Source organism: Coloeus monedula, assembly GCF_965178545.1.
Source record: "Coloeus monedula genome assembly, chromosome: 6".
Lineage (NCBI taxonomy): Eukaryota > Metazoa > Chordata > Aves > Passeriformes > Corvidae > Coloeus > Coloeus monedula.
In genome coordinates, this window is record NC_138786.1 from 47,090,504 (window position 1) to 47,115,102 (window position 24,599).

Consider the following 24,599-nt stretch of genomic DNA (forward strand, 5'->3'; position numbering starts at 1 on the left):
CTCCAGAGTTTCAAGTTTCAAGCCCTTTCATATATATCTCACGCCTCTTGTCACAACTCCAGCTTCCAGCAGGATGTTCCCTTTCCATTTAAAAACATAAAAATAAAATTAAGCCAGGCTTGTGTATTCACTTCCACCTTTTTATTCCCTTATACAGTTTTAATAACAGATTCTATCACCCTACTAGCTTTCATTTTAACTTCCAACACCACGATACACCCACATTGAAATTTCTACCCTAACCTCAAAATTGCACCAATGTTCTCCTATGCTCATACTTTAGGACAACTGGATAACACATAATACACATGTACCTGAGACATTTTGCCAATAGTAAGATTTGTAATAGCCTAAGAATTGTATTAGGAATTAAAGAAAAAGATGAAACCTGAATTCTTGATTTCAGGATTCCCAAACCAAGGAAACAGACCCTAAATTCTGTGACACATTAACATGCTAAGAGATTCATAGTTCAATTTTAAAGTATAATTTTGTTTGAATAATCTGAGTTGATATTTGATTGTGAGAAAAGCAGACAAGAAAGTATGTTTGGAGAATAATAGTGGTCTATGAACTACTACCCTGAAGTACAAGGCTATAGAATACATGCTGTTCTCACCTGTTGTTCTATCTCATTGGGGTAACCAGCGAGAACTGCATGGTACATCATTTATGAAAGTCAAGAGGTTCATCTTAGAGCACGTTCCCCATTACATTACACACAAACAACAGAAGTATAACCAATGTCTCAGGAACTGGGATATAGGCAGCCTCTGTTTGACAAAGGCCAGGCCCCAAGATGTTTTTAATTCCTTACAGAAAACAAAGACCAGAGATATTCCTATGAAAAAGGTATTTAAAAAAGGTATTATTTAGCCTTTTGCTGAATGTCACTTCTTCTGCATAGAACTTCTATATAAAAAAATAGACAACTGTTCAGCATTCATATTTTCTGCTTTGGCCTATGCTATTACACTGAGATTACCATAAAATAAAGGTTAGGCACTTGCATCACACTGAGTTCTGTAATACTCTACCTGTTGAATACTAGTTGCTTGCCCCTTCCTTATATCGACCTCTTCATTTTTCCCTTCCCATTTCACTCTAGGTGCTCACCCTATTTAGAGCACAAAATCTAGGGCCTCTGTTTTCCCAGTGATTTCAGGTACTCTCTTGCTCTTAATACAGTAAAGCCTGCAGCAGCAACACAGTACTTTTAAAATGAAGAATTGCATGTTGCTGACACTGAAGTGAGTGGTAAAAGTCCTAGCTCTGGATTAAATCAAGAGGATAAGAGTTAAACTGTATTGCTATCTATATGCACTCTTCTGCCTGAAGTTGATACAGTCCACTCACTAGCTACATAAATCCACATAAATGCCAAAAGCTGAACCAAAACCCGCCCAATTACGACTGGTATCATATATCTTTATCCCAAGAGCAAACTTCATCACCTCAGGTAGCATCAGCTTTTCTAAGAGCTGCCCAAGAGACTTTTCTGTCCAAAAGCCATTAACAGATTACTCTTGTACACACTTGGCAAAAAAAAAGAGCATTGGTATTTTTCACAGAAATCATAATCCTGTCCTAACCTCTCTCACTGATGACAGTTCTATTGCTCTTCCTATCTTAGTCTCACAGCTTCCTATTGCCTCTGATTTTTTCATTCCCTTTTCCTCACAGTACAAGATGACATCTTAATGATACCCTACCCTCTGTCTTTCTTACCTTGACTAGAGTTCAGTCTTTCTCCACTACTCTAAGAAAGCTGCTGTCAAGTCTTTTGCTCTGCCACTTTCCTACTACTAATTTCACTTTTCTGAATCCTTAGTTTTACCATTACCAGGGCATCCTAAAGACAACAATGACAAAACTAATAGCTCTCTGCTGTCTTTCTTTCTCTCTGCCTAATTCAATTTTATCTTTCTATCTGTTTCTATACTGGTGCCCACAGTACCCATCTGTCTTCCCTGCAGGCTCCACAAAGCCTTTAGTAAAGTTCTGATTTTTTTGATTCTCTTCTATTTGTTTTCCAAACTCTTCAAATTTTCCACCTTATTGTATTTGGCACTATTGTGCCTACACCATGCACTTCCAGGAGTGTCCTCCTGTTTGTCCAATTTATATCCTCCTTCAAATATCTCTTTTAAATAAACTCTCTGCAGTGTTCTACAACCCATGCGTACTAAGCACAGCAGAGTTCCAGATGGGTGGGTAAGTAGCCAACAACTTTGTGACACAATTAGCACAGGGTCAATAGTCTCTGACCATGGGTCATTTGCAGGGATCACAGCTACTTTTTCACATCTTACAGCATCCCAGAACAGTCTTCCTCTACTGAGCTAATAACAAATGACTTACTAGTGCAGAAACACATTGTCTATCTCACAGTTCCGTTCTTCTCCTTTTCATAAATATTCTTGAAAACGAGAGGACAGAAATTAACACCTTTATTCTACTCATCTATGCCTTTCTAACCAAGTTCACCGTCTGCATTGATCTCTTTGAACAAAATAACAGAAAAAGCAGGTACTGCAGCCATTTGTAACACTTCACCAGCAACGTCAGTTTAATTTGTACTGAGTGCTGATGTTGAAGATTTTTCAGTCATCAAGGGATGGTCCAATCCTGATACCTGCATGAAGGCATTTGAGACTCAGCTCATTGTCCCACACACAGGTGTCCAATGCTGCTTGAGGTGTCTCAGGTGAAGTGAGAAAATCCAAGGCAAGTGACAAAGGACCTAGGGAAGAACTTGAGCCTCTCTGAAGCAGAAGCTGGGGAATATCAAAGGTGTTTAGATACTTCTAATGCAAAACTCAACTGAATGTTCAATGAAAGTGTAAGTGATACTAGCTTCCTCTAGTTGTAAAGTGCAGAGACAACCTTATTTCTTAATTGATGTGATCTGTGCATGATGATAGGCTGTTTTGCTCCCTCCTAATTGTTTTAGCATTTAATTGCAATGCATATGTTCTTCTTTCAATAGCAGATTTTAGATTGCTCTAAACAAGTTAATTATACTTCACAACACCCTTGTGCATTAGGGAAGTATTAATATGCCTGTTTTGCAGTCTAGGAAAAAGGGAGGACAAGAAAGGGTAAGTGGCTTCCTGAAGGTTAAACAGTAAGTCAGTAGCAAAATTTGAAGAGGAACTCCAAACTCTCAACCACAGTTTGAATTCCCCACAAAACATTAACTCCCACATTAAATGTACGGATGGTAAAAAATACACAATTTTAGAGTTTCAAACTCCAAACAGTGCATTTGTGAAAGGATGCAGGAACTTGAATGAAAACTTCAGTTCCAAAACATCAGTGTTGAGGTAAACATTGACCTGGATATCCAAAAGGCTCTGACAATCCATATCACTGCAATGACAGCAGAAACTGCAGGCACAAAGGAACAAACAAGATTGAATTCCATTTGCTCCCTGCTAAGAGCATCACTAAGACATACATCATTCCCTTGAAAAGACATCTCACCCTTACCCTAAAAGACAGTCACACTTGGGGATAATTTCTAAGCATATTTGAAACTGTCTCATCTTTTTTTTTTCTACAAAGAAATATAAATTTTAAGCAGATAATTTTGAGGAAAAAAGTTGATATTGCTGTAACATCCAGATGTCTCAGACAGGATAAGGGACACACTCTGTTTTACATACTATATAAAAATATATGTGCAAAGACATTATGAGCTAATTCAAGCACAGACAACAGGTGGGTGTAACAAACAGCAGGAGGGCTGCAAGAAAGGAAAGATATGAACAACAATTATGAGAATTAATGTCTTCATATGCTGCTAAAAATCCAATCTTATATTCTGGAAAGTATAGATGAGAGGTTGTATGAGGTATAAAACTAGAAATCTGGTCATTCACTAGTTTCAGTTATTACTGCTTTACCTGAATTGCACCAAATGTGAGAAGTGACAATCAGAGATAGGCAGCAGATCAAATATTTTCTGATGGAGTATACACATACTGATTCCACCAGTAACACAAAATAGCAATCTTGTTTTTTAAAATATAAGGCCGGGTACTAAGACATCCTGTACCCCTACTCAACGTGTCCAGTGCTCCCTAAAAGATTCTTGCTTGGGGTTTTTTCAGTCATTTCTTACCCTATTCATTCACTGTATATAAATTGTATGGATTTTAATCAATATATATCAAATTCTAGGGTATATTTCACATTGGATTGTCAGGGCCAAGTCCCAATGACTTTTGTGATCGAGTTTAATCTGTTAAGGGGTTAATATAGTTTGATTGCCTGGGATAGTATGGGAATTTCACCATAGGAATCTGGAGCCTATACACTTCCAGATTTATGAAATATTTGGTTTATCTAGAAAACACACTCAGCATTTACATGTAACACAGAGATATACTTTATGCCCAAGACACATGAAGATTACACACAACATGCTAAAATCACAGCTCAGCCTCCAAGCCCTGCTTGAACCAGTTTAATGGCTAAGAAATCAGTCCCCCATTAGCTGTCTGTCAGACCATCCTTCATGTCACTTCCACTCTTTTAAACCTCTTCTTTCCACAAAGTCTTTCTATGGTATATTGATCTTTGCTGATGTGACCTGAGAAAACCAGTTCTGTGCCAGCAGCCTCTAATCTATTTATCTATATAAATATTTATAGTTCAGTCAGCATTATGGAGTTGAGCATTAATTTATTTCAATGACTATCATTCTGACCTGAGATCAAACCAGCAACATTATCAATTAAAAGCCAGCCATATCTCCACAAAAAGGGTCCCAGCCTTTAGAAATGGGTATAATTTCTAGAAAATATTGCCTGGAATAATCAGGTCCAAGCAGTCTTTGAGATACCATAGCTCTCACTTATGTCCTTGGGCTGTTAGCTTGCTTGCCAGGAGCATCAGTTGATCTATTCCAACTACTGTTAGCACAAGTTATCAGAATTCCTACCAGACAAAACTAGGGAAACTGCATGTTCTCTGGCTGACAACCAGAACAGGCATAACCACAAAATACACTTTGAAATTAGTCTGGTATTAGAGTGTGAATACTACCTGGACATAAGCCGTGTTTCTAATACTTGGGACTCTTTGCATCCCTCTACCACCAACTTTCTACATGTTGATCTTTGTATCCGAGAAAAGCTACTTCAGCTCTTAACTCCAGAGATACCACATAGGATGCAAAACATGACATAATTCTTCACACGTACGTGCAGAGAAGAAATGTGATTGTACATCAAATTCATTTTAGAGCTTTTAGTTATTTCACATAGATCATTGCTAACATTTATATCTACATAAATATATTTTTGTTTCAAAAATAATAGAACTCTGATCTGTCTTCTACACACACAATTCTTCAGTGGGACTATGTGAGTACAATGTCACTGCACTGTTTCTCTATTGGTTAAAGGATTGGGGCTTAGACAGCTTTTCCTTGCCAAATTGCCTTCTTTTTTTTTCCACCAAATTTTATCTATTTTCTCAGTCTCTTGGAAAATTATAAAATAAAATTTTTTGCTTCCTCCTTGGCTACACACCAGTATCATCTCTGCCTGCCTAACAAATACACTGAGGGGAAATAACTGGCAGGATTCTGAAGTTTTTGGCAAGCATTCAGCTTGGTGGAGAGGAAACCTGCTGGGTTTGAGGTCTTTTAACTGCTACAGTAGTCTACGGTTTTGTCACATCAATAAATTTTGGCCAACCACCTGTTGGATCCATATGCTTTAAAGCTGACTGCCAAGCAAAGGAGCTGCACACAGAATGTCATCCGTACATCCTCTGTATGCCTTGTCAGAGGAAGGAAGGAAAGAGCTTTTTGCATTAAAAGACATTTTGCAATTCATAAAATAGATTTAAATTAAGCTGCAGCGAACACACATTTAGAAAAGCAGCTGGGTAGAGCAAGTTTTCACCACAAAGAATTTTGACCCTAATCTAAGGAAGATACTGTTATTTAAATAACCAAATTTCTGTTAGCACCACTATCCATGTGTTCATTGGGAAGATGAGGGTGGAGGAGGCTGATGTGTCAATTTCAGTCTTCACCTAATTAAAAATGTACTAAGGCTTACACTAAAGCTGAATTGTGTATACAGCAAATTGTTCTGCTGTATTCCTTCCATACCATGAGAAATTGTTTCTAATCTTTCATTTTGTAAATGTGAGGGCAGGGATGATGACAGGCAAATTGACCACTAAAACCAAACCTGTGGAATAAAGAGGAATAATCAAAGCCCATGCTATCACTTCATACTTTCTGCAAGCACTGCTGCACAGCAACTGGCTGCCAGCAGTTCTGCTGCAAACCTGAGCAATGGCTTCAAGTTGTTCTGCTCCTGTAGCAATGCACAGAAATATGACACACCAGTATACAAATTACCAATGGGGTTTTTTCAGTCACTTCTGTAGGATGCAGATGAACCTCCTCCCCATGTCAGGCAGAGTATTTGACTATGGTTTATTTTTAAATACTACTTGGATCATCTTTTTGAAAACCACTGCACTGGCGTAAATTTCCTTCCACCACCACACAAACACATTCCCTAAGATTGACCCAAACATACCTATATAGTTCATCAGACTATCCACTTGGGCTGATCAGTTGTTAACAGGACAGAATAAAGAGTGTAAAGGTCCCTTTGGGCTCCCTTATTTATTGTGTCATTTTATGCCATCCACAATAAAGGTCTGTCCACACTAAAGGTTATATTGCAGCGGCATTCTGCTCCTGCCAACAAACAAGTGCCTTCCAGGAGCCCTGAACAAGCAGTCACATCTGTGTCCACTCCTGTACCACCCATTTAGCAGAGACAATGATCACTAGAAACAACAAAGGAGCCACTGATAAAACAAACAATGCTCTGAGCCAGAGATCACTGCCATCCCAGCCAAGTTTGCCATGAAAATACTCAAGAAAAAGGGAGGGGGGGGAGGCAAGAGAGATATCAAATATAAAACTGTAAAACTTAGACCTAGAAGAGGTTTTAGCCATGCAGCCACCCAACCCCATATCTAGTAGCATTTTCTAATGCATTCCTATAGGATTGAGCAAGAAAGACTGAGCAGTGCACATGGAAAGCAGACAAACATCCAACGCCTCCTCCCATTTGGACTCACATAGTCTCCTACGAGTCAATCAACAGAAGGAATTATAATAATTGTAATTACGATAGCAGTGATAGTAATAGAGAATCACCAACCTTGAGGATCCCAGTTCACCTGTTTTCTTGGAGTCTCAATTGGAAATTTCATCGCTTCCTTTTTGCAAAGGGAGTAAAAAGAATTAAATAAATTTGCAACCTTCCTGTCTCGATGCTGCAGTCAAATAAATTAATTTCAAATTATAGGGAGCCTGCGCTGTTTGACAGAGGGGAACTGGTGGTTGCCAAGGAAAGAAATACACAAATAAATCGAAGAAGGTGGGGAGGGGCGGGCAAGGGAGTGGAGTGGAGGGGTTTGTAGGCACCCCAGCACAGAGAGGGGTATAAGGGATCGACTGAGGACTGGAGAGAATCTGGAGGAGCGGGAACGGAGCAGATTGAGATAGGCAGCGGGTCCAGGGTGCTGCTGGCTCCTGGGGAGGATCCTACAGCTGTCTCGCCCCGTCCACCTGCAGATGTCAGAGTGGCGGGGTCCCCGCTGCAGCGCGGCCCCTCTGCTGCGCCCACCCGAGGGGGACCGGGGCTGGCGACACCGCAGGCTTGCACGGATCGGGGAGTCGTCCAGCCCCCCACGCCCCCAGAGACACCTCCCATACGTGCACACGCTCCCTAGCCTCAGCCACCCCCCGAAAATGAGCCCACCTCAGTTCAGCCCCGGGCACTAGAGAGGTAGCAAAACTCAGCCATGGGGCGTGAGCCGCAGCAGCATGGCTGGGGCGAGGCGGGGCGAGGCTGGGGACCCCCCGGCTCTATGCAGCAGCAGCCGGGCTCGCCCAGGAGAGCCGGAGCAGGGAGAAGGAGGAGGAGGGAGCCACCCTATAGCTTTAGAGGGAATTCACGGAGCCCCTCTCTGCACTGGCATAAAAAGGGGGTGGGGAGAGCCTGCGAGTCCCTTTGTAAGCGGCAGTGGCGGGGCGCCCAGGGAGGGGGCAGGCTGGGGCTGGTACTCACTAGGTATCCTTCCCGAGAGGGGGTGCAGGCTTGTTTCGCGGAGTTTGAAGCCGGAGACACGCTCGACTAAGCTACGAGCAGCAGGAGCAGCAGCGGCGGCAGCAGCACATGGCAGGAGTACGGCAGCATCCAGAGGCTCTGCAGCGCAGGGGGAGGGGAAGGGCAGGGGATCGTCTGAGCCCCCGCAGGCTCTGGGGACCAGGACCGGGTACCCCGAAAGCCAGGGGACCCTTGCTCCCCTTTCTGTCCCCGATCCGCACTGTGGACAGGGACAGACACTTCGAGTCAAGGCAATGCCTGGCACAGCGGGACTGTAAGATGTGGCCAAGCTGCGGGGAGGGGGCAGGAGGCTGGAGTCCCCTCGAAGCCCCCCTAAGCTTTCAGGAGCCTTCGGGTAAACAGAGGACACTTGTGCAATTACCAGGCAATTGCTTCTTTCCAAATCTGCATTCTCCCTTCTCTTCCTCGTTCTCCACGCTTTCCCTCAAACCGTAAACAGGCTAGTAACACCAGAAAGGTCTCCAGTTCCAGTTACAATACATGCCCCAGCTCCCCTCCCTTAGCCAGCAAAACAAAACCCCAGCCCCTCTGGGGGCCTGAAGGAAAACTCTGTGAGTTTAACCCTGTCCTGCCTATTCTCTTCCACATTGGAAATCAACTCTTTGTGTGAAGGGGATCATCCACGAGGGATGGTTTAGTGGAGACATCCACAAATTCTCATATGTCATGGTCAGAGACCCATACCAGAATCAGTCCAGAGGTCCCTAGACCTGAATTTTCAGGAAACGTGGTTGTGATCTAAACCCAGTGCCTGTGATAATTTGTGCCCTGCTTTTTGCCCTGTAGTTTTTTCCTAACTGCCCTTTTTCTATCTCTCTTTCCTATCTGTTGCTAACCTTGTAAGACCAAAAGGAGAAATCTGCCCTGGTGAAGGAAAAACAAAAACAAAAACAAAGCAGTCCAAAATGTGTGGCTCTCCTCAGGAAACTCTTACTGTGGAGGTTGGCACACTCTATTCACATCCACATTCTGAAATTAAAGCAATGCTTTTTCCCCATCTTTGTTCAACCCTAAACAGGAAGAGGAAATCAGTACTGAGGAATCCACAGTTCATTTAGTGCTGGTGTGCAAGGTCCTCTAAAGCAGCATGTAGTTTGAAGAAGCTAGATAGAAGTAATGTAGCAAGTTTTCTCGGGGGAGGTGCTGGGAGTCTCTCCTTCCCCTAATCCAAGCACCCCTGTCGCTCTTGTTTTGTGCTGTACAGAAGGAGGCGGGAGAAGCTGCTCTAAGGGAGGACATGGTGAGAATGATAATGAGCCTGCTCAGTCAGACTTGAATTTGAGATTATTGCAATGATGACATCAGGAGAACAAGGTATTTCCTTTGCAAGCAAACCATGATGCATTCTGAACACGCTTTGGGATTTCTGTTGACATTACTTATGCAAACTGAATGGGAACAAAAGTGAGGGTAGGCTTTGCTAATAGTGCAGTGTAATCACTTGAATCATGGTTACAGTAACCTAAAAGGCTTCAAAGAAGCTTTCTGAACCCCCAACAAGATCAGTTATCAAATATGTATCAATAAAGAACTATTCATGTATTTATACACACACAAGTATTTTATATATATGCGTGTAAATAACTTTTCCTTAGCATTCAAAAGTTTCCAGCTTAATGCCCTCTTCCTTGTACATTACCAGGGAAAACCTAACATATAGACAAATATTATTCAATTGTGTCACCCTGTCCTTCTGCCACAACTATCAGCAGTTAACTGATAAAGTGTGTATTCTGCCACAGACACCTGTCCATTGAGAATTCACGTAAGATAATCAAACTGAAACAGTCCACTGATAAGCCAACAGCATTAAATTCCTGCTAAAACATGCAAGAAGTCTATAGTCTGGAGGTGAATTCTTCAGGTAGTTCATTACCAAAAACACATCCTGATTGCTACTGTCTAAAGAAGAGGAATTTTCATGGAAATGACATTATGGAGATGTCTCATATTTGTTTGACTTATTGTAACACTAAATAGATAAAAATGACACAATGCCATATTCATGTGTCTTGTATCCCCTTAATGTTCCCATATTCCCAAAAAGTGTCTGTAAGCTCTACATACTTGCTCTAGCTATATGACTGAAAAACCTTGTGGCAAATCAATTGTGGTCTATCAGGTACATAAATGCATGACATCATGTAATTGTTCTGCAATCTTTTTTTATCATGTTATGATCATGGAAAACTTGCTCAATTATTTCAATGCCTCAAACCTGTAGTTTTATCGAGCGGGCCAATTTATTCCCAAAGTAACTCATTTAAAATCAATGGGGTGACTCCAGAGATAGATTTGGCATCTTTTACTGACAGCACAGCTGCTGCATAGAAACGCAACTATTATCTGATGCAAATAAAAGGCCTTTCACCCCTCAGTGATGTCATATTCTTATGACAGGGAGAACTGGTGCCTTGAAGCTATAGTGTTTCAAGCTGTTACTCTGTCAACTTTTATAACCTAAGTGGATTCAGTAATGTTTAATGTTTAAATGAAAGATCACCAAGAAAAAAAAAAAAAACTAAATGTAGCATAATCATTCTATTTTAGTACCTGGATGAGAATTTTCAAGATTTGACTGGTCCTCCTAAATTCTTCCTTCTCATTTAGGGTTTATCGTTCAGACTCAATGTCCTCAGAGCTGAAGTTAGTTGAGAATCAGTGCCTTACAGGACAGGGCCTGTGACAGTCACAACACAATAGAAAAGAGGACTTCTATTACAAGCCATCTCATTGAGAAAAGAATAAAATGCTAAGTTCCCTTTTACTGTTCATTAGTAATATGGCATGAGTGATTTGGAAGTGAATTTGGTGTAATTCAAAGAAAGCTATAGAAAAACAGATTAATAAATACTTCTTATACCTACTTAAATTGCCACAGGAGTGCTGTTATTTACACTGAAACCAAGAGACCAACCCAAGTGAATTGCATCATGTTCTTTATATTCTGTTGACCCATTCTGCAGTAGTATTAATTAAGCAGTATTAATTCTGCATAGTATTAATTAATTCACTATTAGGTGACAGCACAGAATCCTTTTATAATTTCTTTATTCTCTAGGAAGCTTTCTGTCTAGGAGAACATTTAAGGCCTTCTCTTTAGGATAATCTGAAAACTTCTTGTTCAAACAGTTTTCAGGAGATTTAGTGTCGTTAGCAATCAGAGTTAACTAAGAATCAGGATTGTGCAAGGAAAAGCAACCTGTTATTTTTATTGTCTCCTATGCATGGAGTTTCTTATCACTTTTCAAATTATAGCATGCAGTGCCATGTTTTCATTATTTCATGGATTAATCCACAGAACAGAAAATTTACTGATTGGCAGAAATGGTTTCAGTGAAAACAGTGAATTTGTCTGAGGCAACTACACATCAGTAATAACCTTTTCTGGGATGGCACTACAGCCTGTCTGCAGTTCCTTTGGCCAGTGACACTAAACGGAATACACTATGATCCTTCCTCTCACATCCTAACACATCAATCATCTAAGTGCCAGAAGAGGAGAGGGGGTACCTGGTTCATAGTTTGTAATCACCTTCACCATCCTTGGCTCTTTTCTGGTACCCATTCCTCATTACCCAGACTCCAGTTTTCAGACACCTTTGATATCAGTCTCTTTGTATGGCCAGCAGGGACAATAATGTAATAGTTCCCTCACTTTTTTGTTCTATCTGAAAAAGTACACGTACATCATTAGTGTATTAGTATATTGTAGATTTTTTTTTTTTTGCCATGTAAGAAAATATTAACTAAAGCTGCAGAGTACTGAGTCTGTCTGAACCCACTTACATCTGTTTCACATTAGTTTAATTTGACTTCAGTTCAATTACTCCTGAATCATACTCATGAGAGAATTACAATCTGGCTCTCAGTTTTTCCATGATGTCCCTGAAGAATCCTCATAAGATCAAAGGCTGATATCTGACAAAAATAGTAAGCCTGATTAATGAAAACGAGCCACCAAAGTCATTTTATTACTATTCTCTTCCCTCATGTCATTTTTCTAAGATTTCTTACTTGATAGGTACATGAAACTCTACCTTAGCCAGTTGATAACTTTCCTCCATATTAAACAGGAAATTTGGGAGTTAGCTTTCGGAGATACCTACGTTTGTTTGCCATTCACGCCAGTAGCAGAGCCACGAAAGGAAGGGTGGAGGCAGGAGCCAGCCCAGCCTGCTAACAGCTTTCAGGACCCTGGACAGGAACACCCTCTGGCCGACTGTTCCCCACCGGTGCCAGGGACCGGGGCTGGGAGCGCCCGGCGCTGGCTGGGGAGGGGAACAGGGCTGCGAGCCCCGCTGGGCATGAGCGTCCATGGCCCGTGTGAGAGTCCGGCCTGCCAAGGTTATGCAGTGCCAGTGCAGTGGCAATGCAGACTTTGTGAAAGAACGTAGCAGCAGGCACGGAGGAAGAGTAGCACACAAAATATCCAGAAAGGGAAAATGAGAGGCAGCGGATGAGGGGCGGTCAATATCAGGAGCATCGTGACAGAAGTATGGAGAACCATGTTAGTGATGAGGTCAGAAGGGAACAGGAAAACCCCAATACTTGAAATACAAATGAAAGGTTGAAAAATAGATGGCTTTGACATGAGAAGGGTAAGGATAGATGGGTGGGACAGACTCCCTAGCTTGAAGACAGAATGAGGGACAAATGAGTGGAAGGGATAAAGAAGTGGAAGAAATATATTAAACCACACCTGCACATGCAAGGGTCATTTAAGGAATAGTATAAAATTGCACTGCTTGAGTAGAAAGGAAAGGAAAACAGGGCAACGCCCTCCCCCCCCCCCCCCCCCCCCGCCATAGTTTTATGTAAATGGTTGTTGCTCTAATGTTCCTTTGTTTAAAGCCTCCAGATATAAGAAATAAACCTACAAAGTTTTGCACTTTTAAGACACAAAGATCTTGGGCAAGAGTTCCGATTATTTTCCGTGTTGATGCCTGGCCTGCATATTTTCTTGTTACTCAGCAGGACCAGTAGAACTAATATACAGGGAAGAATGCTTTGGCTGGGCTCTGACCTTTCCTCCCACAGACATGACAGCAGCCTTATCAGCCAGTGGGGCAGGGTCAGGGGCCATACACATCAAAGACATTAATGCTGGTCTCAGAAGCATTGTCTTACCACCCATTTTGACTGAAAATTTCCACATTTCTTAGAATCAAGTATTCCACTAACAGCAGCTGTTCTTTTCAGTGTTTTGCAATGCAATATATCATATCAGCAGCCTATTAAATGTGGGGATTAATGCAGCTATAGAACAGTTAAAGTAGGGAGGAACAGTCTGCACAAACACCATTCACTGTGACCAGTCCTCCTATAGCTTTCAGTCGTACCTATTTCTTTTCTACTCTGAACAGCAAGGGAAGGAAGAAGCTATACTGAGCATTTGAAGGGCTGAATACAACTCTTGTATTAATCATCATCACTTTTACAGTACTCAGAAGAGCTTTACTACTTTCTAAATTCAGTAACATACTTCTCACACAGCTCGAGTAGTAAGAAGCAGTTCCCAAAATGTGAAAGCAATGGAACTGAGATTGGAGCTGTGGAATAAGGAATGAGATGAGGCTTTCTATTGAGTTTCATTCCCAGCACTGTCCCATGTTTTCCCTCAACCTTATAGTCCAGGACATGCATTTTTTCAGCCAGATGTAGAACTTCTGCAATCAGTAGTTTAGCCATTTTTTGGAAGGTTAACACTGGGAATTGCCTGTGTCCCTGTATCTGCACACCATTGCCACCTTCAGTGCAGGAACTCTCAAGGGAAAATTACTTTGAAACAGGATGATATTTCAAGCAAAATCAAAATCAAGAAATTATTATTCTGTTGTAGGAAGAGTGAGGGCTGTGTTCTGAGTGTAAGAAATCATTAATATTAATAGTAGGAACAGTGTGTCAGGCAGTATAACAATCATGAAAACAGATCATGACTGAATGTCTTAATATACTCACAAGGAAAAAGCTATTGCTACGTTTCTGAAGATGTGTAGCCTAACAGTAGGTGCATCCCAGTTTGAGTTTCTATACAAATTGTACATACACATGCATCTAGAGTCACAAAAAAAACCCCAAAACCAACCAACCAAACAAAAAACCCCCAATACAAACCCATGAGGGGAATATAGTGGATTTGGTAAAAATAGAGCACTGAAAAGATTAGATTCATCCTAATGCATAATGTCACCTTCTAAAACAACTACCATTCTCCATTTCATTAACTGTTTCATAGTATTTTGTGGGAGATGATGTAGTGGAATTACAACAGTTTAGATGCAACATGGCAAGAGAATGCAGTGTTATTCACACATGGCATATTCTCAGCAAAGTGAGAAGCTCACTGTGAATCAACTCATAGGCAGTGACTTCTCACAGCTAGCAGATCTGCTATAGCCTACAGACCAACAGGTGACATGCATTTCATTCAGCTACCCATCAAAAGAAATATGTCACTGTATATAATTATAATAAGGTTCTGGACCATTTGTATTCTGGTAATATAAAGGCAGAAAAGAGTTTATGTGATTTGGGAACTATAATATATCTTTGAAGATAACATATCTTCATGTTGAAGAATGGAAAAATGTAGCGTACATTAGCTTCCTAAGCTAACAGTTGCAGGTTGTCTGCAGGCAGCCTCCTTTATACATTTACATTTTGAATGAACACTTCCTTTAAGACTCTTATGGAGTAATTCAGGAATGCATCCCTACAGCTCTAAAACAGCTGCAGTTACTTCTGTATGTAATGCATAGAAAAGCCTTGTGATCTTCTGTTTAAAAGGAACAATATAAACCACTATGTATTTTTACATCTTTACATTGTATTTGTCTATAAAGATCCCACTTAGTAACTCTAATCTGCCTTCTTACTATATAAAATAATGTGATGTAGGCAATATCTAGATCCCAGAGACTTAACATTATTGAACAGTTGGATCTAAACTGCTTTTATTACAAAAGGCATGTACAACTCAGATAAGGAGTCTGAAAGCACTCTGGATATTTTTTTCCTTCTTCTTTTTTCATTGTCTCAAAGAAATAGTTTCACAAGTTCCCAAAGGTACTTAGGCAAGCAACTCTGAGTCAATGACAATTGACTCAGAGTTAGGTAGGTAGGCACCTAAATATCTTGCAGATCTCTTAAGCACACATCACCTAATCCATCAGTACTGTAACCATGCTAGTGGAATTAAAGAAGGGAAGAATTTAGCAGAGAACTCTATTGGCCAGCATTTTGAGTAAAGAAAGATGATGAAATGAATGAAGGCTCTGCCACCATCATAATTCTCTATCTGCACAAAGTTATAATGGTGGACTCCATTGCCAATGAGTTCAGAAGTAGAGCACAGGTGTTTATTTATGGCACAAGTTTTCTGAATGCCGAGTTGGAACTCAGAGCAGCCGTGGTTATAAAACTGTTTGCATAAATTGGACTCAACTAACATTAGATGCAGCTAAATATATAAAGAGGCATGGAAGTTTGCTATTACAGGTCCTTGCTAGATAGATCGATGATTTGCCTTTGCCAGTGCCTATACATGATATTTCAATGAGAAAAATAATGCAGCTAATTCTATTTTCTTTAGCATCTTCCAGCTGAGTATCTGAAAACAGTTCACTAGCTAAAGTGAATAATGAAAATCCTTTAGAATAAATATTATTATAGCCATCTAGAGATGAGTTAATTGCTACATAGAATGGTCTAGCACCTCATCTAATTTCATGAGAATTCTGAATAGAGTGCAAAGAGAAAAAGAGATTTTTCAAAACCCAACCACTTAATCAGAAAAAAATGGGTAATTTTATGATCTAAGAACCCAGACTGGTATACTGAAAAATATTGTTGTTAAAGAAATAGTATAAGAAACAAGCATACACATAACTGTAATTATCATTTTGCTTGAAAATAGTATACCTGTTATTCCAGCCATTTATTCAATACCAAATCTTTGCATAAAACCACCCTCTCCCTCAATTACCACAAACCTCTATAAGTTAAACATGCTGGCAATTTCATATTACTTTCTGGCAGTATAGCATCATCTTTTAATTATAATAAATATCTCATTCTTGATTTTTTAACAGTCCAAAAAAAGTAAATCATAAAGGCTCTTCAATTTTTCATTTTGTGTAATCACAGAAATTTATACATCAATTTAACGTCATACATCAGCATCCTTTTTCTGACTCCCATAATGCTCTTTGTCTTTTTGGTCTTCAATCCACTGTCTTGAGAAGCAGTGGTCAAAACTGAATTAAATACAGGTATGTTCACTGAAGACCTATTTCAACTTTATCTAATTAGAAAGCAATCTTTTTTTTGCATTATGCTCAGTGTTTTTAAACATCATAATGCTTTTTGCTTCTCTCATAATTGGGTAAAGACATTCACTCAAGGTAAACTGCAGAAATGCTGGGGACCGATTGTTTGCCCATTTCTTCTAGGAAATTCTCAGAAACACTGAAAGCAGTAATCACTTAAGCTGTGACAAGCTCTGAAACAAATGAAGTGATATTTAGTATTTGTCTTTTAAACATATTTTTTCTCCTTCAGAGTTGTGGCATATTCATGGCACATAGAACCTGGTTCTGCTTCACTGGCTTGGGATGTATATTTAAACAAGTTTTTCTTTGTTTATGCAATGAACACAAACCAACAGATTTTGAGATACAGGGACTAGGTTCTTTGTGCATGAATATTCTCTAAGACTGTAGCTGTTTGTCATGAAGTTTTCCAAAATGAGTAATATTTCAGTTTTGGCTTTAGGGATGATGTCATTAAAACAAACACATAGTGGTAGGAGGAAATCCAGCTGTTGCAACCATTGGATACATATCAGTCTGACAGCTGATACCATCTTTAGAGCTGGAGAGGCTGCCATGGGAACTAAAAACAGTAAACCAATATAGCTATACATTTTATCATATGAGAAATGAGTTTTCAAATCAGTAACACTGCAGCAGTCATAACACAGCAAACATGAGTTAGTTACCAGTAATGTATTCCTCAAAATCTTCTGGAATGCAAAAGAAATGGCTAGTGAAATCTTCAAATGAAAATTACCGGTACTGCCCACCACCCCCAAAAAAGCAGCCTTACTCTACTTTCAGTAAATTAAACATTCTTTTATAGACTCTAAAGTCTTACAAGGAGCCTTGTATTCACTTCCATTTTATTTTGATCATGAGTGCTTTGTTTTATGTCATCTTCCTTTTCAGATATTTTACGCCACCTCAAGAATTGCTAATGTCACTAAGACCAAGAACAACTAAGGCTGCTTAAAACTGGCATTAAGCTTTAATCAGTCAAGCAATTTGTGTCTTAAATTGCTATCTCTTAAACCCCCATACTTATGAGATGTGATTAGAACACACTATTAAGAATGAAATTACTACACCACCAGTAAAGTGAATAGAAATTCTTTTCCCATAATTTCCACTGAGGTGAAAAGAACCTCCTAATATTTTCTAATCCATGGTATTATTGTATAGTTCACTGGGTACTTACTGAAGAGTGTGTTGCCTCATGGTTGTCAGGTGTCTTAGCCCTTCACAGATGAAGGTCCCTATCTATCAGAAATAGCAAGAATCTTCATAACACAATGAAGATTCTCCAGAAATCCTTCCATACTTCTGAGATAACTGAAAAAAGAAAACTTGGGAGAGGAACATGACTTGCCCTAACCAAGCAACCAAGCTCAAGGTGATACTAAATAGCTGGAAAACTGTGAATACAGTATAGTTTGGAAAGGAGGAAAATTATCCAGGTAAGGACAGGCCTGTTGGTTTGACCTCAGCACCCTTCGAGGATATGTTTTAAAGAAAGCAAAAACAAAGGACTTGCAGAAGTAATCAGTAAATGCAACAAAACCTAATAGGTTTATTAATCAAATAGAACCTGAAGGGTTTTGAGATGCACTTTTAGCTAAAAGGGAGGAAAAATATATTTTCTTGATAGGTAAACTACAAGGATTGAAGTTATTAGTGATGATCCTGGAAAACCAATATTGAAAAGGTTTGATACTTTCGTAGTACATTCTGTAAAATAGCTAGTTATGCAAATGTATGGGATGTGAGAATGACAGAAACTGAAACGTATTGCCAATGCATATTATAATTTGAAGAGTATTTACTAATACTGCAGATTTGTGTGGTACAGATTAGAACACAATTGCTATTAGAAGCACCAAGTGCAGAGGCACACCTTGGAAGAGAAAGAAGAATTGTCATTATGAAAAGCAGATGACACAGGGAGAATGAGACATGGGAATATTAAATGAACATGAAAAGTCTTAGAAAATAAAATTCATATCAACCAGGTAGAAGTTTCTAGCACAGCTCTTACTAGAATATATGAAGAAAAGCATGAACTGGGGGAAATCCTAACTTCAGAAAAGTGAACAGAAGAGCATGAGACTAATTCCACCTGAGACACAACATTAACTGGGTATACACTGATCATGAGTGCAAAGGTTTTGCATTCCTCTGAAGAACTGAATTTTTGAGCAACTTTTAAGGAGAGCTGCAAGAAGAAATACATGCAACTTTTAAAGCAGAGATTAAACACCTTATGAAAGAGATTTATATGGTGATGTTGTCTTTCATTAAATAAACCATTATAACACATAAGACTTCCCATCCTAATCATATTTTTCTTTCTTTCTGCATTGTATAACTGATTTGCTTACTCAGAGTAAATTCAACTTCTAGTCTTGTGTGGAATTGCTATATTCCATTATAGATATTCATGTTTAATATTAAAAATCACAGGCCCTGCTGGCTTCTGTGACATTACCTTAGGGAAAAATATTATTCTATGTATAGGTCTTATCCATATAATGTAATCTGCAGTTCTGATATTTATTATTCAAAGGATAGATGTCATTTCTGCTCCTATTGATGATAAGCAGAGTGCGAAAAGACTCATCTCAAAAATGCAGACGAATGCACTAAAATCCAAATGCCTCTACTTTTACTACCAACTATGAAATAAGGTGATTCAGACTGCAACCTACTGAGACATCTAAATTGCTGTACACAAGGTCACAAGTGTCACTGACAAAGCTATAAATAGACGCTGAGCATCCTGGCCCTTGGGTCTGTGAAACATCCATCAAACTGAAGCTGCTTTCTTTTCTGATACATGTAACATATTAATGGACAGAGGGGGCAGAAAAGAGTTTATAGCAAATTTTAAACCAGTAAATTTCAGGTTCTGTCTAAATTGGAACATTGAATATTCCTGAAATCTTATTATGTCAGTAAAAACATGCAAGTTTAGTGTGTAGTAGATGTTTTCCTTGGAACATAACTTTTAGATGAAAGGAAGTCCTAAAGAATATAACAGAAAGTACTTATGGTAATTCTTCCTAAGACTTTTTTCTATGTATTAATGAAATTATTCCACAGAAAAACTATTCTTGAAGGATTTCATTGCAATAGTTAAAGTCCACACATTTCATTTTGATTCTGGCCATTTCCTTGCTTATTGCTTTCTTTCACATATACTTAGAAGTGGTTAATGTGACCAAAATTGCTATTACTTATGAAACTTGGCATGCCAGCTATTTTCTCAGTCTGTTTTCTTCATCTTCCAGTTTGTATTAAACACAGGCTTTCATGAAGTTAATGTATAAACATTACTGTACTTTTTAAAGGATAAGTAATACCCCCAAATTCTTCCTAGTGGGAATTTAAGCCCATTTCTAGTAAAACTGTATTTCACATTCACAGAGATACTGAAAATGTGTCTAAGTGCTTTGGAAAATCATAGTATATCTGTGCCTTCTTTTGTTGGCAATTCTATAGATACCCTTGAGAATTTCTCTTCTTGACCTTGACAAAGCTGAAAGAACTCTCTTTAGCATGGAGGATCCCATTTGTTCAAGCATGCACACTGCCAGGCAAGCCTGAGCATGCTGTAGTAGCTGTGTAGGAAGTGGACGGGCCACACCAAATGCCACACTGACATTCTTTGTCTGCCTGACATGGGCTGGGTAGACATAGGTGATCCATCCAGCCTAAGCAGGAATAGCTTCACTGAATTTACTGCAGTTGTATAATTTATATATGTCTAATCTGAGTCATAAGTTTCTGATCTTCACTGAAATATAAAAAAAAATCATCCTGTTTCTCTTTAATTAACATGAGCAAGCATTTCCATATATCACAGCAGGTAAATCAGTTAGAAAATAAATAATTTCTTATGGTCTAGACAACAGAGTTATGACATTTACATGGGATTTTTTCCCTTTAAAATTCCTATTTCATTAGTTATTCCAGTCTATTCTTTAATACCTAATAGTTCTATTAAAGTAATGAGAAAAGAACAGCCCTCAGCAGTCAGCCCTACTAAAGGACAGCTTTTCACCTACAAGCCTTCTGTCTGCAAACTTTCATGGGAACAGTAGATAAACAGAAAATGACACGCTATAAGGAGAAATATAAGCAAATATTGAGTCACCCCAGCTACTAGATATTGCATTACATCTGAGAATAACATCTCATACAATTTACACAGGTTTCTTACTTGACACATCTAAAAATAATCTTGTATCACAGGATAGACGCATTATAAAACTCTGTATAGATCTAAAGAGAATGATTAGTTATATAGCGTACATCTGCACAGCAGCTTTCTGAAGGGGTTTTTGTAGTAGTTATTCTATATATGCTGCAAGGGAGACTTTTTCTTCTAAACTGATACATTTTATGGAAGTTTAATATTGTGTTCACAGAAACTTTATATTCTTATATATTCCTATGTTTGCCCTCATCTTCCTTATCACATTCCCTTTTATTTTAGGCTAGCTCCCTTATTGCATTCTAAATTACAAGGTATTAAAAACTACAGTGTTTAAGATATGGATCATCTCCTCTGAAATTTTTCTGTATCATCTTTCCCACTGGAGCCCTAGCTTTACAAAAATCTATGACTACTTCTGCCATACAGACAATAACAAAACAACTAAATGCATTGTGATGAAGAAAGAGAAGGAGTCTGCAACCCTGCCAAAACACATAACTCTCCATCATTTAGAAAGCTGCAATGATATTTCAAGACTGTACATGACTTTAAATAACTTGAAGAACCATACGACCAAAGAACATGCAGCAAATAAGGCAGAAAAGAACCTACCATCCCTCCTGGAAAAGTAATCCTTTAAAAAAAACCAAAACAAATGAAAACAAGCAAACAACATATTTTAGCAGCTATTAAGTCTTTTTCTTCCCCTCACGCCAGCTGTCTGAGAGCTACTTCCATTGGTTCAACAAAAGAATTTCCTAAGTAGCAAAAGAAAACTGATCAGTCAGCCTGTTTAAATGCATTTAGAAGATGCCGTGTCCTCTAATCTTTCAGGTAAATGTTTTTATTTCCCAATAGTTGTAGGGGAACAGACTGCAAGGTTGCTGGTCTGAATGCACCAGGTGGGAATTGCTGCAACTCAGTGACAACCCTCCGCAAGCTGCAACAAGGGATTTGGAACACTGTCACACCAAGCCACAGGCAGGTGACAATCTGCACTGAGATAGGGAACTTATGCCAAATAAATACTAAGGTAAACCCAGGAGATTTATTTCCATGATCGAGTACATATTGTGATGAATTTAAGACTTTTCTAGAATACTCTGTGAATAGGGTGTGCAGATCTGGTTGTTGGGCTGTTTCCTGCCTGCATACATATGCTCATTTGACTGCTGTAAGGAAAAGAAGCATGAAAGAAGAAAGAGGCGAAGACTTTCCAAAGGACTGCAGATTTTAATTTTTCAGGGTACACACAAACTATTTTTTCCAAGAAAGCAAAATCTTACAAAAGCAAAGTCCTGGCATTATGAACAGATCTCTGTCCCAAGTGAGCAGGTAACATTTGAGGTCCTGCCAGACACACAGTCTTTTTCAGAGGAAAGCAAACTTCTCCTGTCTGGGCTAACCATGCAAAAGAAAGTGGACATCTTATGGGGTATTTCCTTTTCTTTTGGAAATATTTTTCTCTGTGTTGGTTTGTTGCTGAATACTATGAAATGTACATTTTCACAGCAGTTAGGTATCTACATTGGAGGATACAGAGGACAGAGATAGTAGACAAGAAGGCAATTATTCCCTCAGTCCATGCCAGGGTGAGGACAGATGCCCACCTACACTTGCAAATGTGATTCTCATATTCCTGCTGCTTTCCTTCCCTCCCGGTGAAGGTGCATTTTAAAACCATATTCTGTTGTAAGGCATTCTAAGGAAAAGGGGGAAATGCCTGCTGAAAAAGGTAGACAGCAACAGTGATTGCCGTGTTTCCTCTTTTCAAATTGGGAAAGGACAAATGTTAAAGGTTTTGACGTTACTGCTTCTTCAACAATGGTAAGATCTCTGCAGTGATCTGTGTAACTTATTTCTGCATTTGTATGAGTGGATCAAAGTCCAGGAGTGATTCAATTTTTGTTAAGGCCTTTTTTTTAGTTTAGTTTAGTGCATGTTGTGGGACTTAATGTGAGCACCATTATACATCTGGGTTACTTTTTAATTCCACTCAGAATATATATACTCTCACAGACCAAATGGGGCCAAAGGCCACCAAAGGTCTAAGGCCCGTGAGTGAGACCAATTAGAAATACACAAAGCTTTGGTATGTGTTGCCACTTGTGGTCAAAAATTTCAGAGACAGGACACCTCTACAATGATGTGACTGATGACTGAGAAGGAACAAGTGGAAATCTCTACATTCCCTCAGCGTTGCCTAGAAACCAGGGGAATATTTCTAAAAATGCTTACATTTGTGTGTTTTAATTATCTACATAGTGGAAAAAAGTATAGGAACAATAAAGAAGAGACTGTGAGAAATCTGTCCTATGGGTTTGTACGGAACAGCCTAACACTGTATGTTGAGTACTACAAACTGAGAATTTGAGAACCTGATATTCAGAATTCAGATAAAGAAACAAACAAAAAAAAGTCTTGAAAAAGTATACAAATGTGACTATAAGAGCTTTTTTTTTTAAAGGAAAAAGCAAACAGAGACAAGTGTTTTCTGTGACATGATCTCTGTAGGAGAGAGTATTACAGCCAACCATGTAGAGGTGAGAATCTTGCACACTTATTTTCATTCTCTCCAGTATCTTCAGGTATCTGAAATGGAAACTGTTTAAAGACTATCTCTGCCTCTAAAATCTACAGATTTAACGACCTGAATTGTATCAAAGTATAAACCAGAGACCCTGAAACACAAGAATGATGGTAACTAATTTCCTAAAGCCCTTTCCCCAAATCTCTAATTTCACACACAATCTGCTTCAGAGAAAAAACAACAAAAACAAATAAACAAAACAAATCAAACCCAAATAAGACAAAACAAAATTTAAAACAAACAAACAAACACACACAAGAAAAAATACCCACCACACCCAAATACTGGGATTGTGGTTTCTTGGTTTTGTAGATTTTTCTGGGCAGATACTTTCCAAGACATTGACCTCAGATCCAAGAGACATAAGAGAAAATGACAAAATGCTATCAAATTACTTTGCTTTGACAAGAAGATGAGGTGTTTGTGACCTTATGGTTGACGTAGTTGAAATGCCACCGCAACTGATGCTTTTATATGAAAAGCAGTCAAAAGGACAGAGGACCACCAGAGGATGGAGGACCGATGAGTTTCCAAGGCATATATTCCTTCCCTGACCACTCCCAGGCAAATTTGACAACAACTACATTTAAGGATGATTTTACAGAAAACAGATTTAGACTGCCAAAATGATCACTACAACATGAAGCACAGAAACTAAGGCCACATCCAAGGAGTGCTTCATGTAGTTAACGTGTATATCTAAAATTAAAAGGGACATCACAACATTCAACAGTCAGAATACTACTGAAAAGCTTTTTGAAGTATTTGTAGAGTCTACACAAAGTACTGGGGTAGATAAACTACTGGTTTCATCCAGCATGTATGTTTGTGTGACCAAGAGGGAGCATTGACTGAGGCAGAAATATGGGAGAAAAGTTGTTTTCAAATAACATTCCCTTGATTTTGCTATGATTTTGAACTACATTCAAATTAATTTTCCTAGCATGTAAGGAAGCATAGTAAATCACATAAAATACTGTATTTAGCCTGTAATTAATACTCATTTCTAGATACTGAAGGGGAACGTCCCTCCATCTGGGACCACTTGTGACGTGTCAGGCTATGGAGGGGACGGCAGTACCCCTGGCCGGTCTGTGAGAAAAATCTTCACACAAAAAGTACAAAAGCCCTCAAAGATTTCACATTAAGGAAAATAGCAACCTGTCAGACAAAATGTAAATAAATCCTATGGCTTCTTCAGAAAGTTCAATCCAGCACATCGGCGCGCATACATTAACCAGTGGTGGGATCAAAGGCTGCTTTTCAAAACTTTATTTTGTGGTTCATTTCTAAGGTGC

The 24,599-nt window shown here is 39.1% G+C and overlaps 1 protein-coding gene across 1 annotated transcript in view; it reads right to left on the reverse strand.

Annotated features, from left to right (window-relative positions):
* The window catches only part of KCNK10 (potassium two pore domain channel subfamily K member 10), a gene marked incomplete at both ends in the record, with an annotated part of 56,898 nt that extends 49,641 nt beyond the window's left edge, over positions 1 to 7,257 (reverse strand). Inside the window, one exon of the mRNA XM_082284430.1 lies at positions 7,206 to 7,257. Within this exon, the coding sequence (XP_082140556.1) occupies positions 7,206 to 7,257 (52 nt within the window). The remainder of the gene's footprint in view (positions 1 to 7,205) is intronic.
* Between the last annotated feature and the right edge of the window lie 17,342 nt (positions 7,258 to 24,599).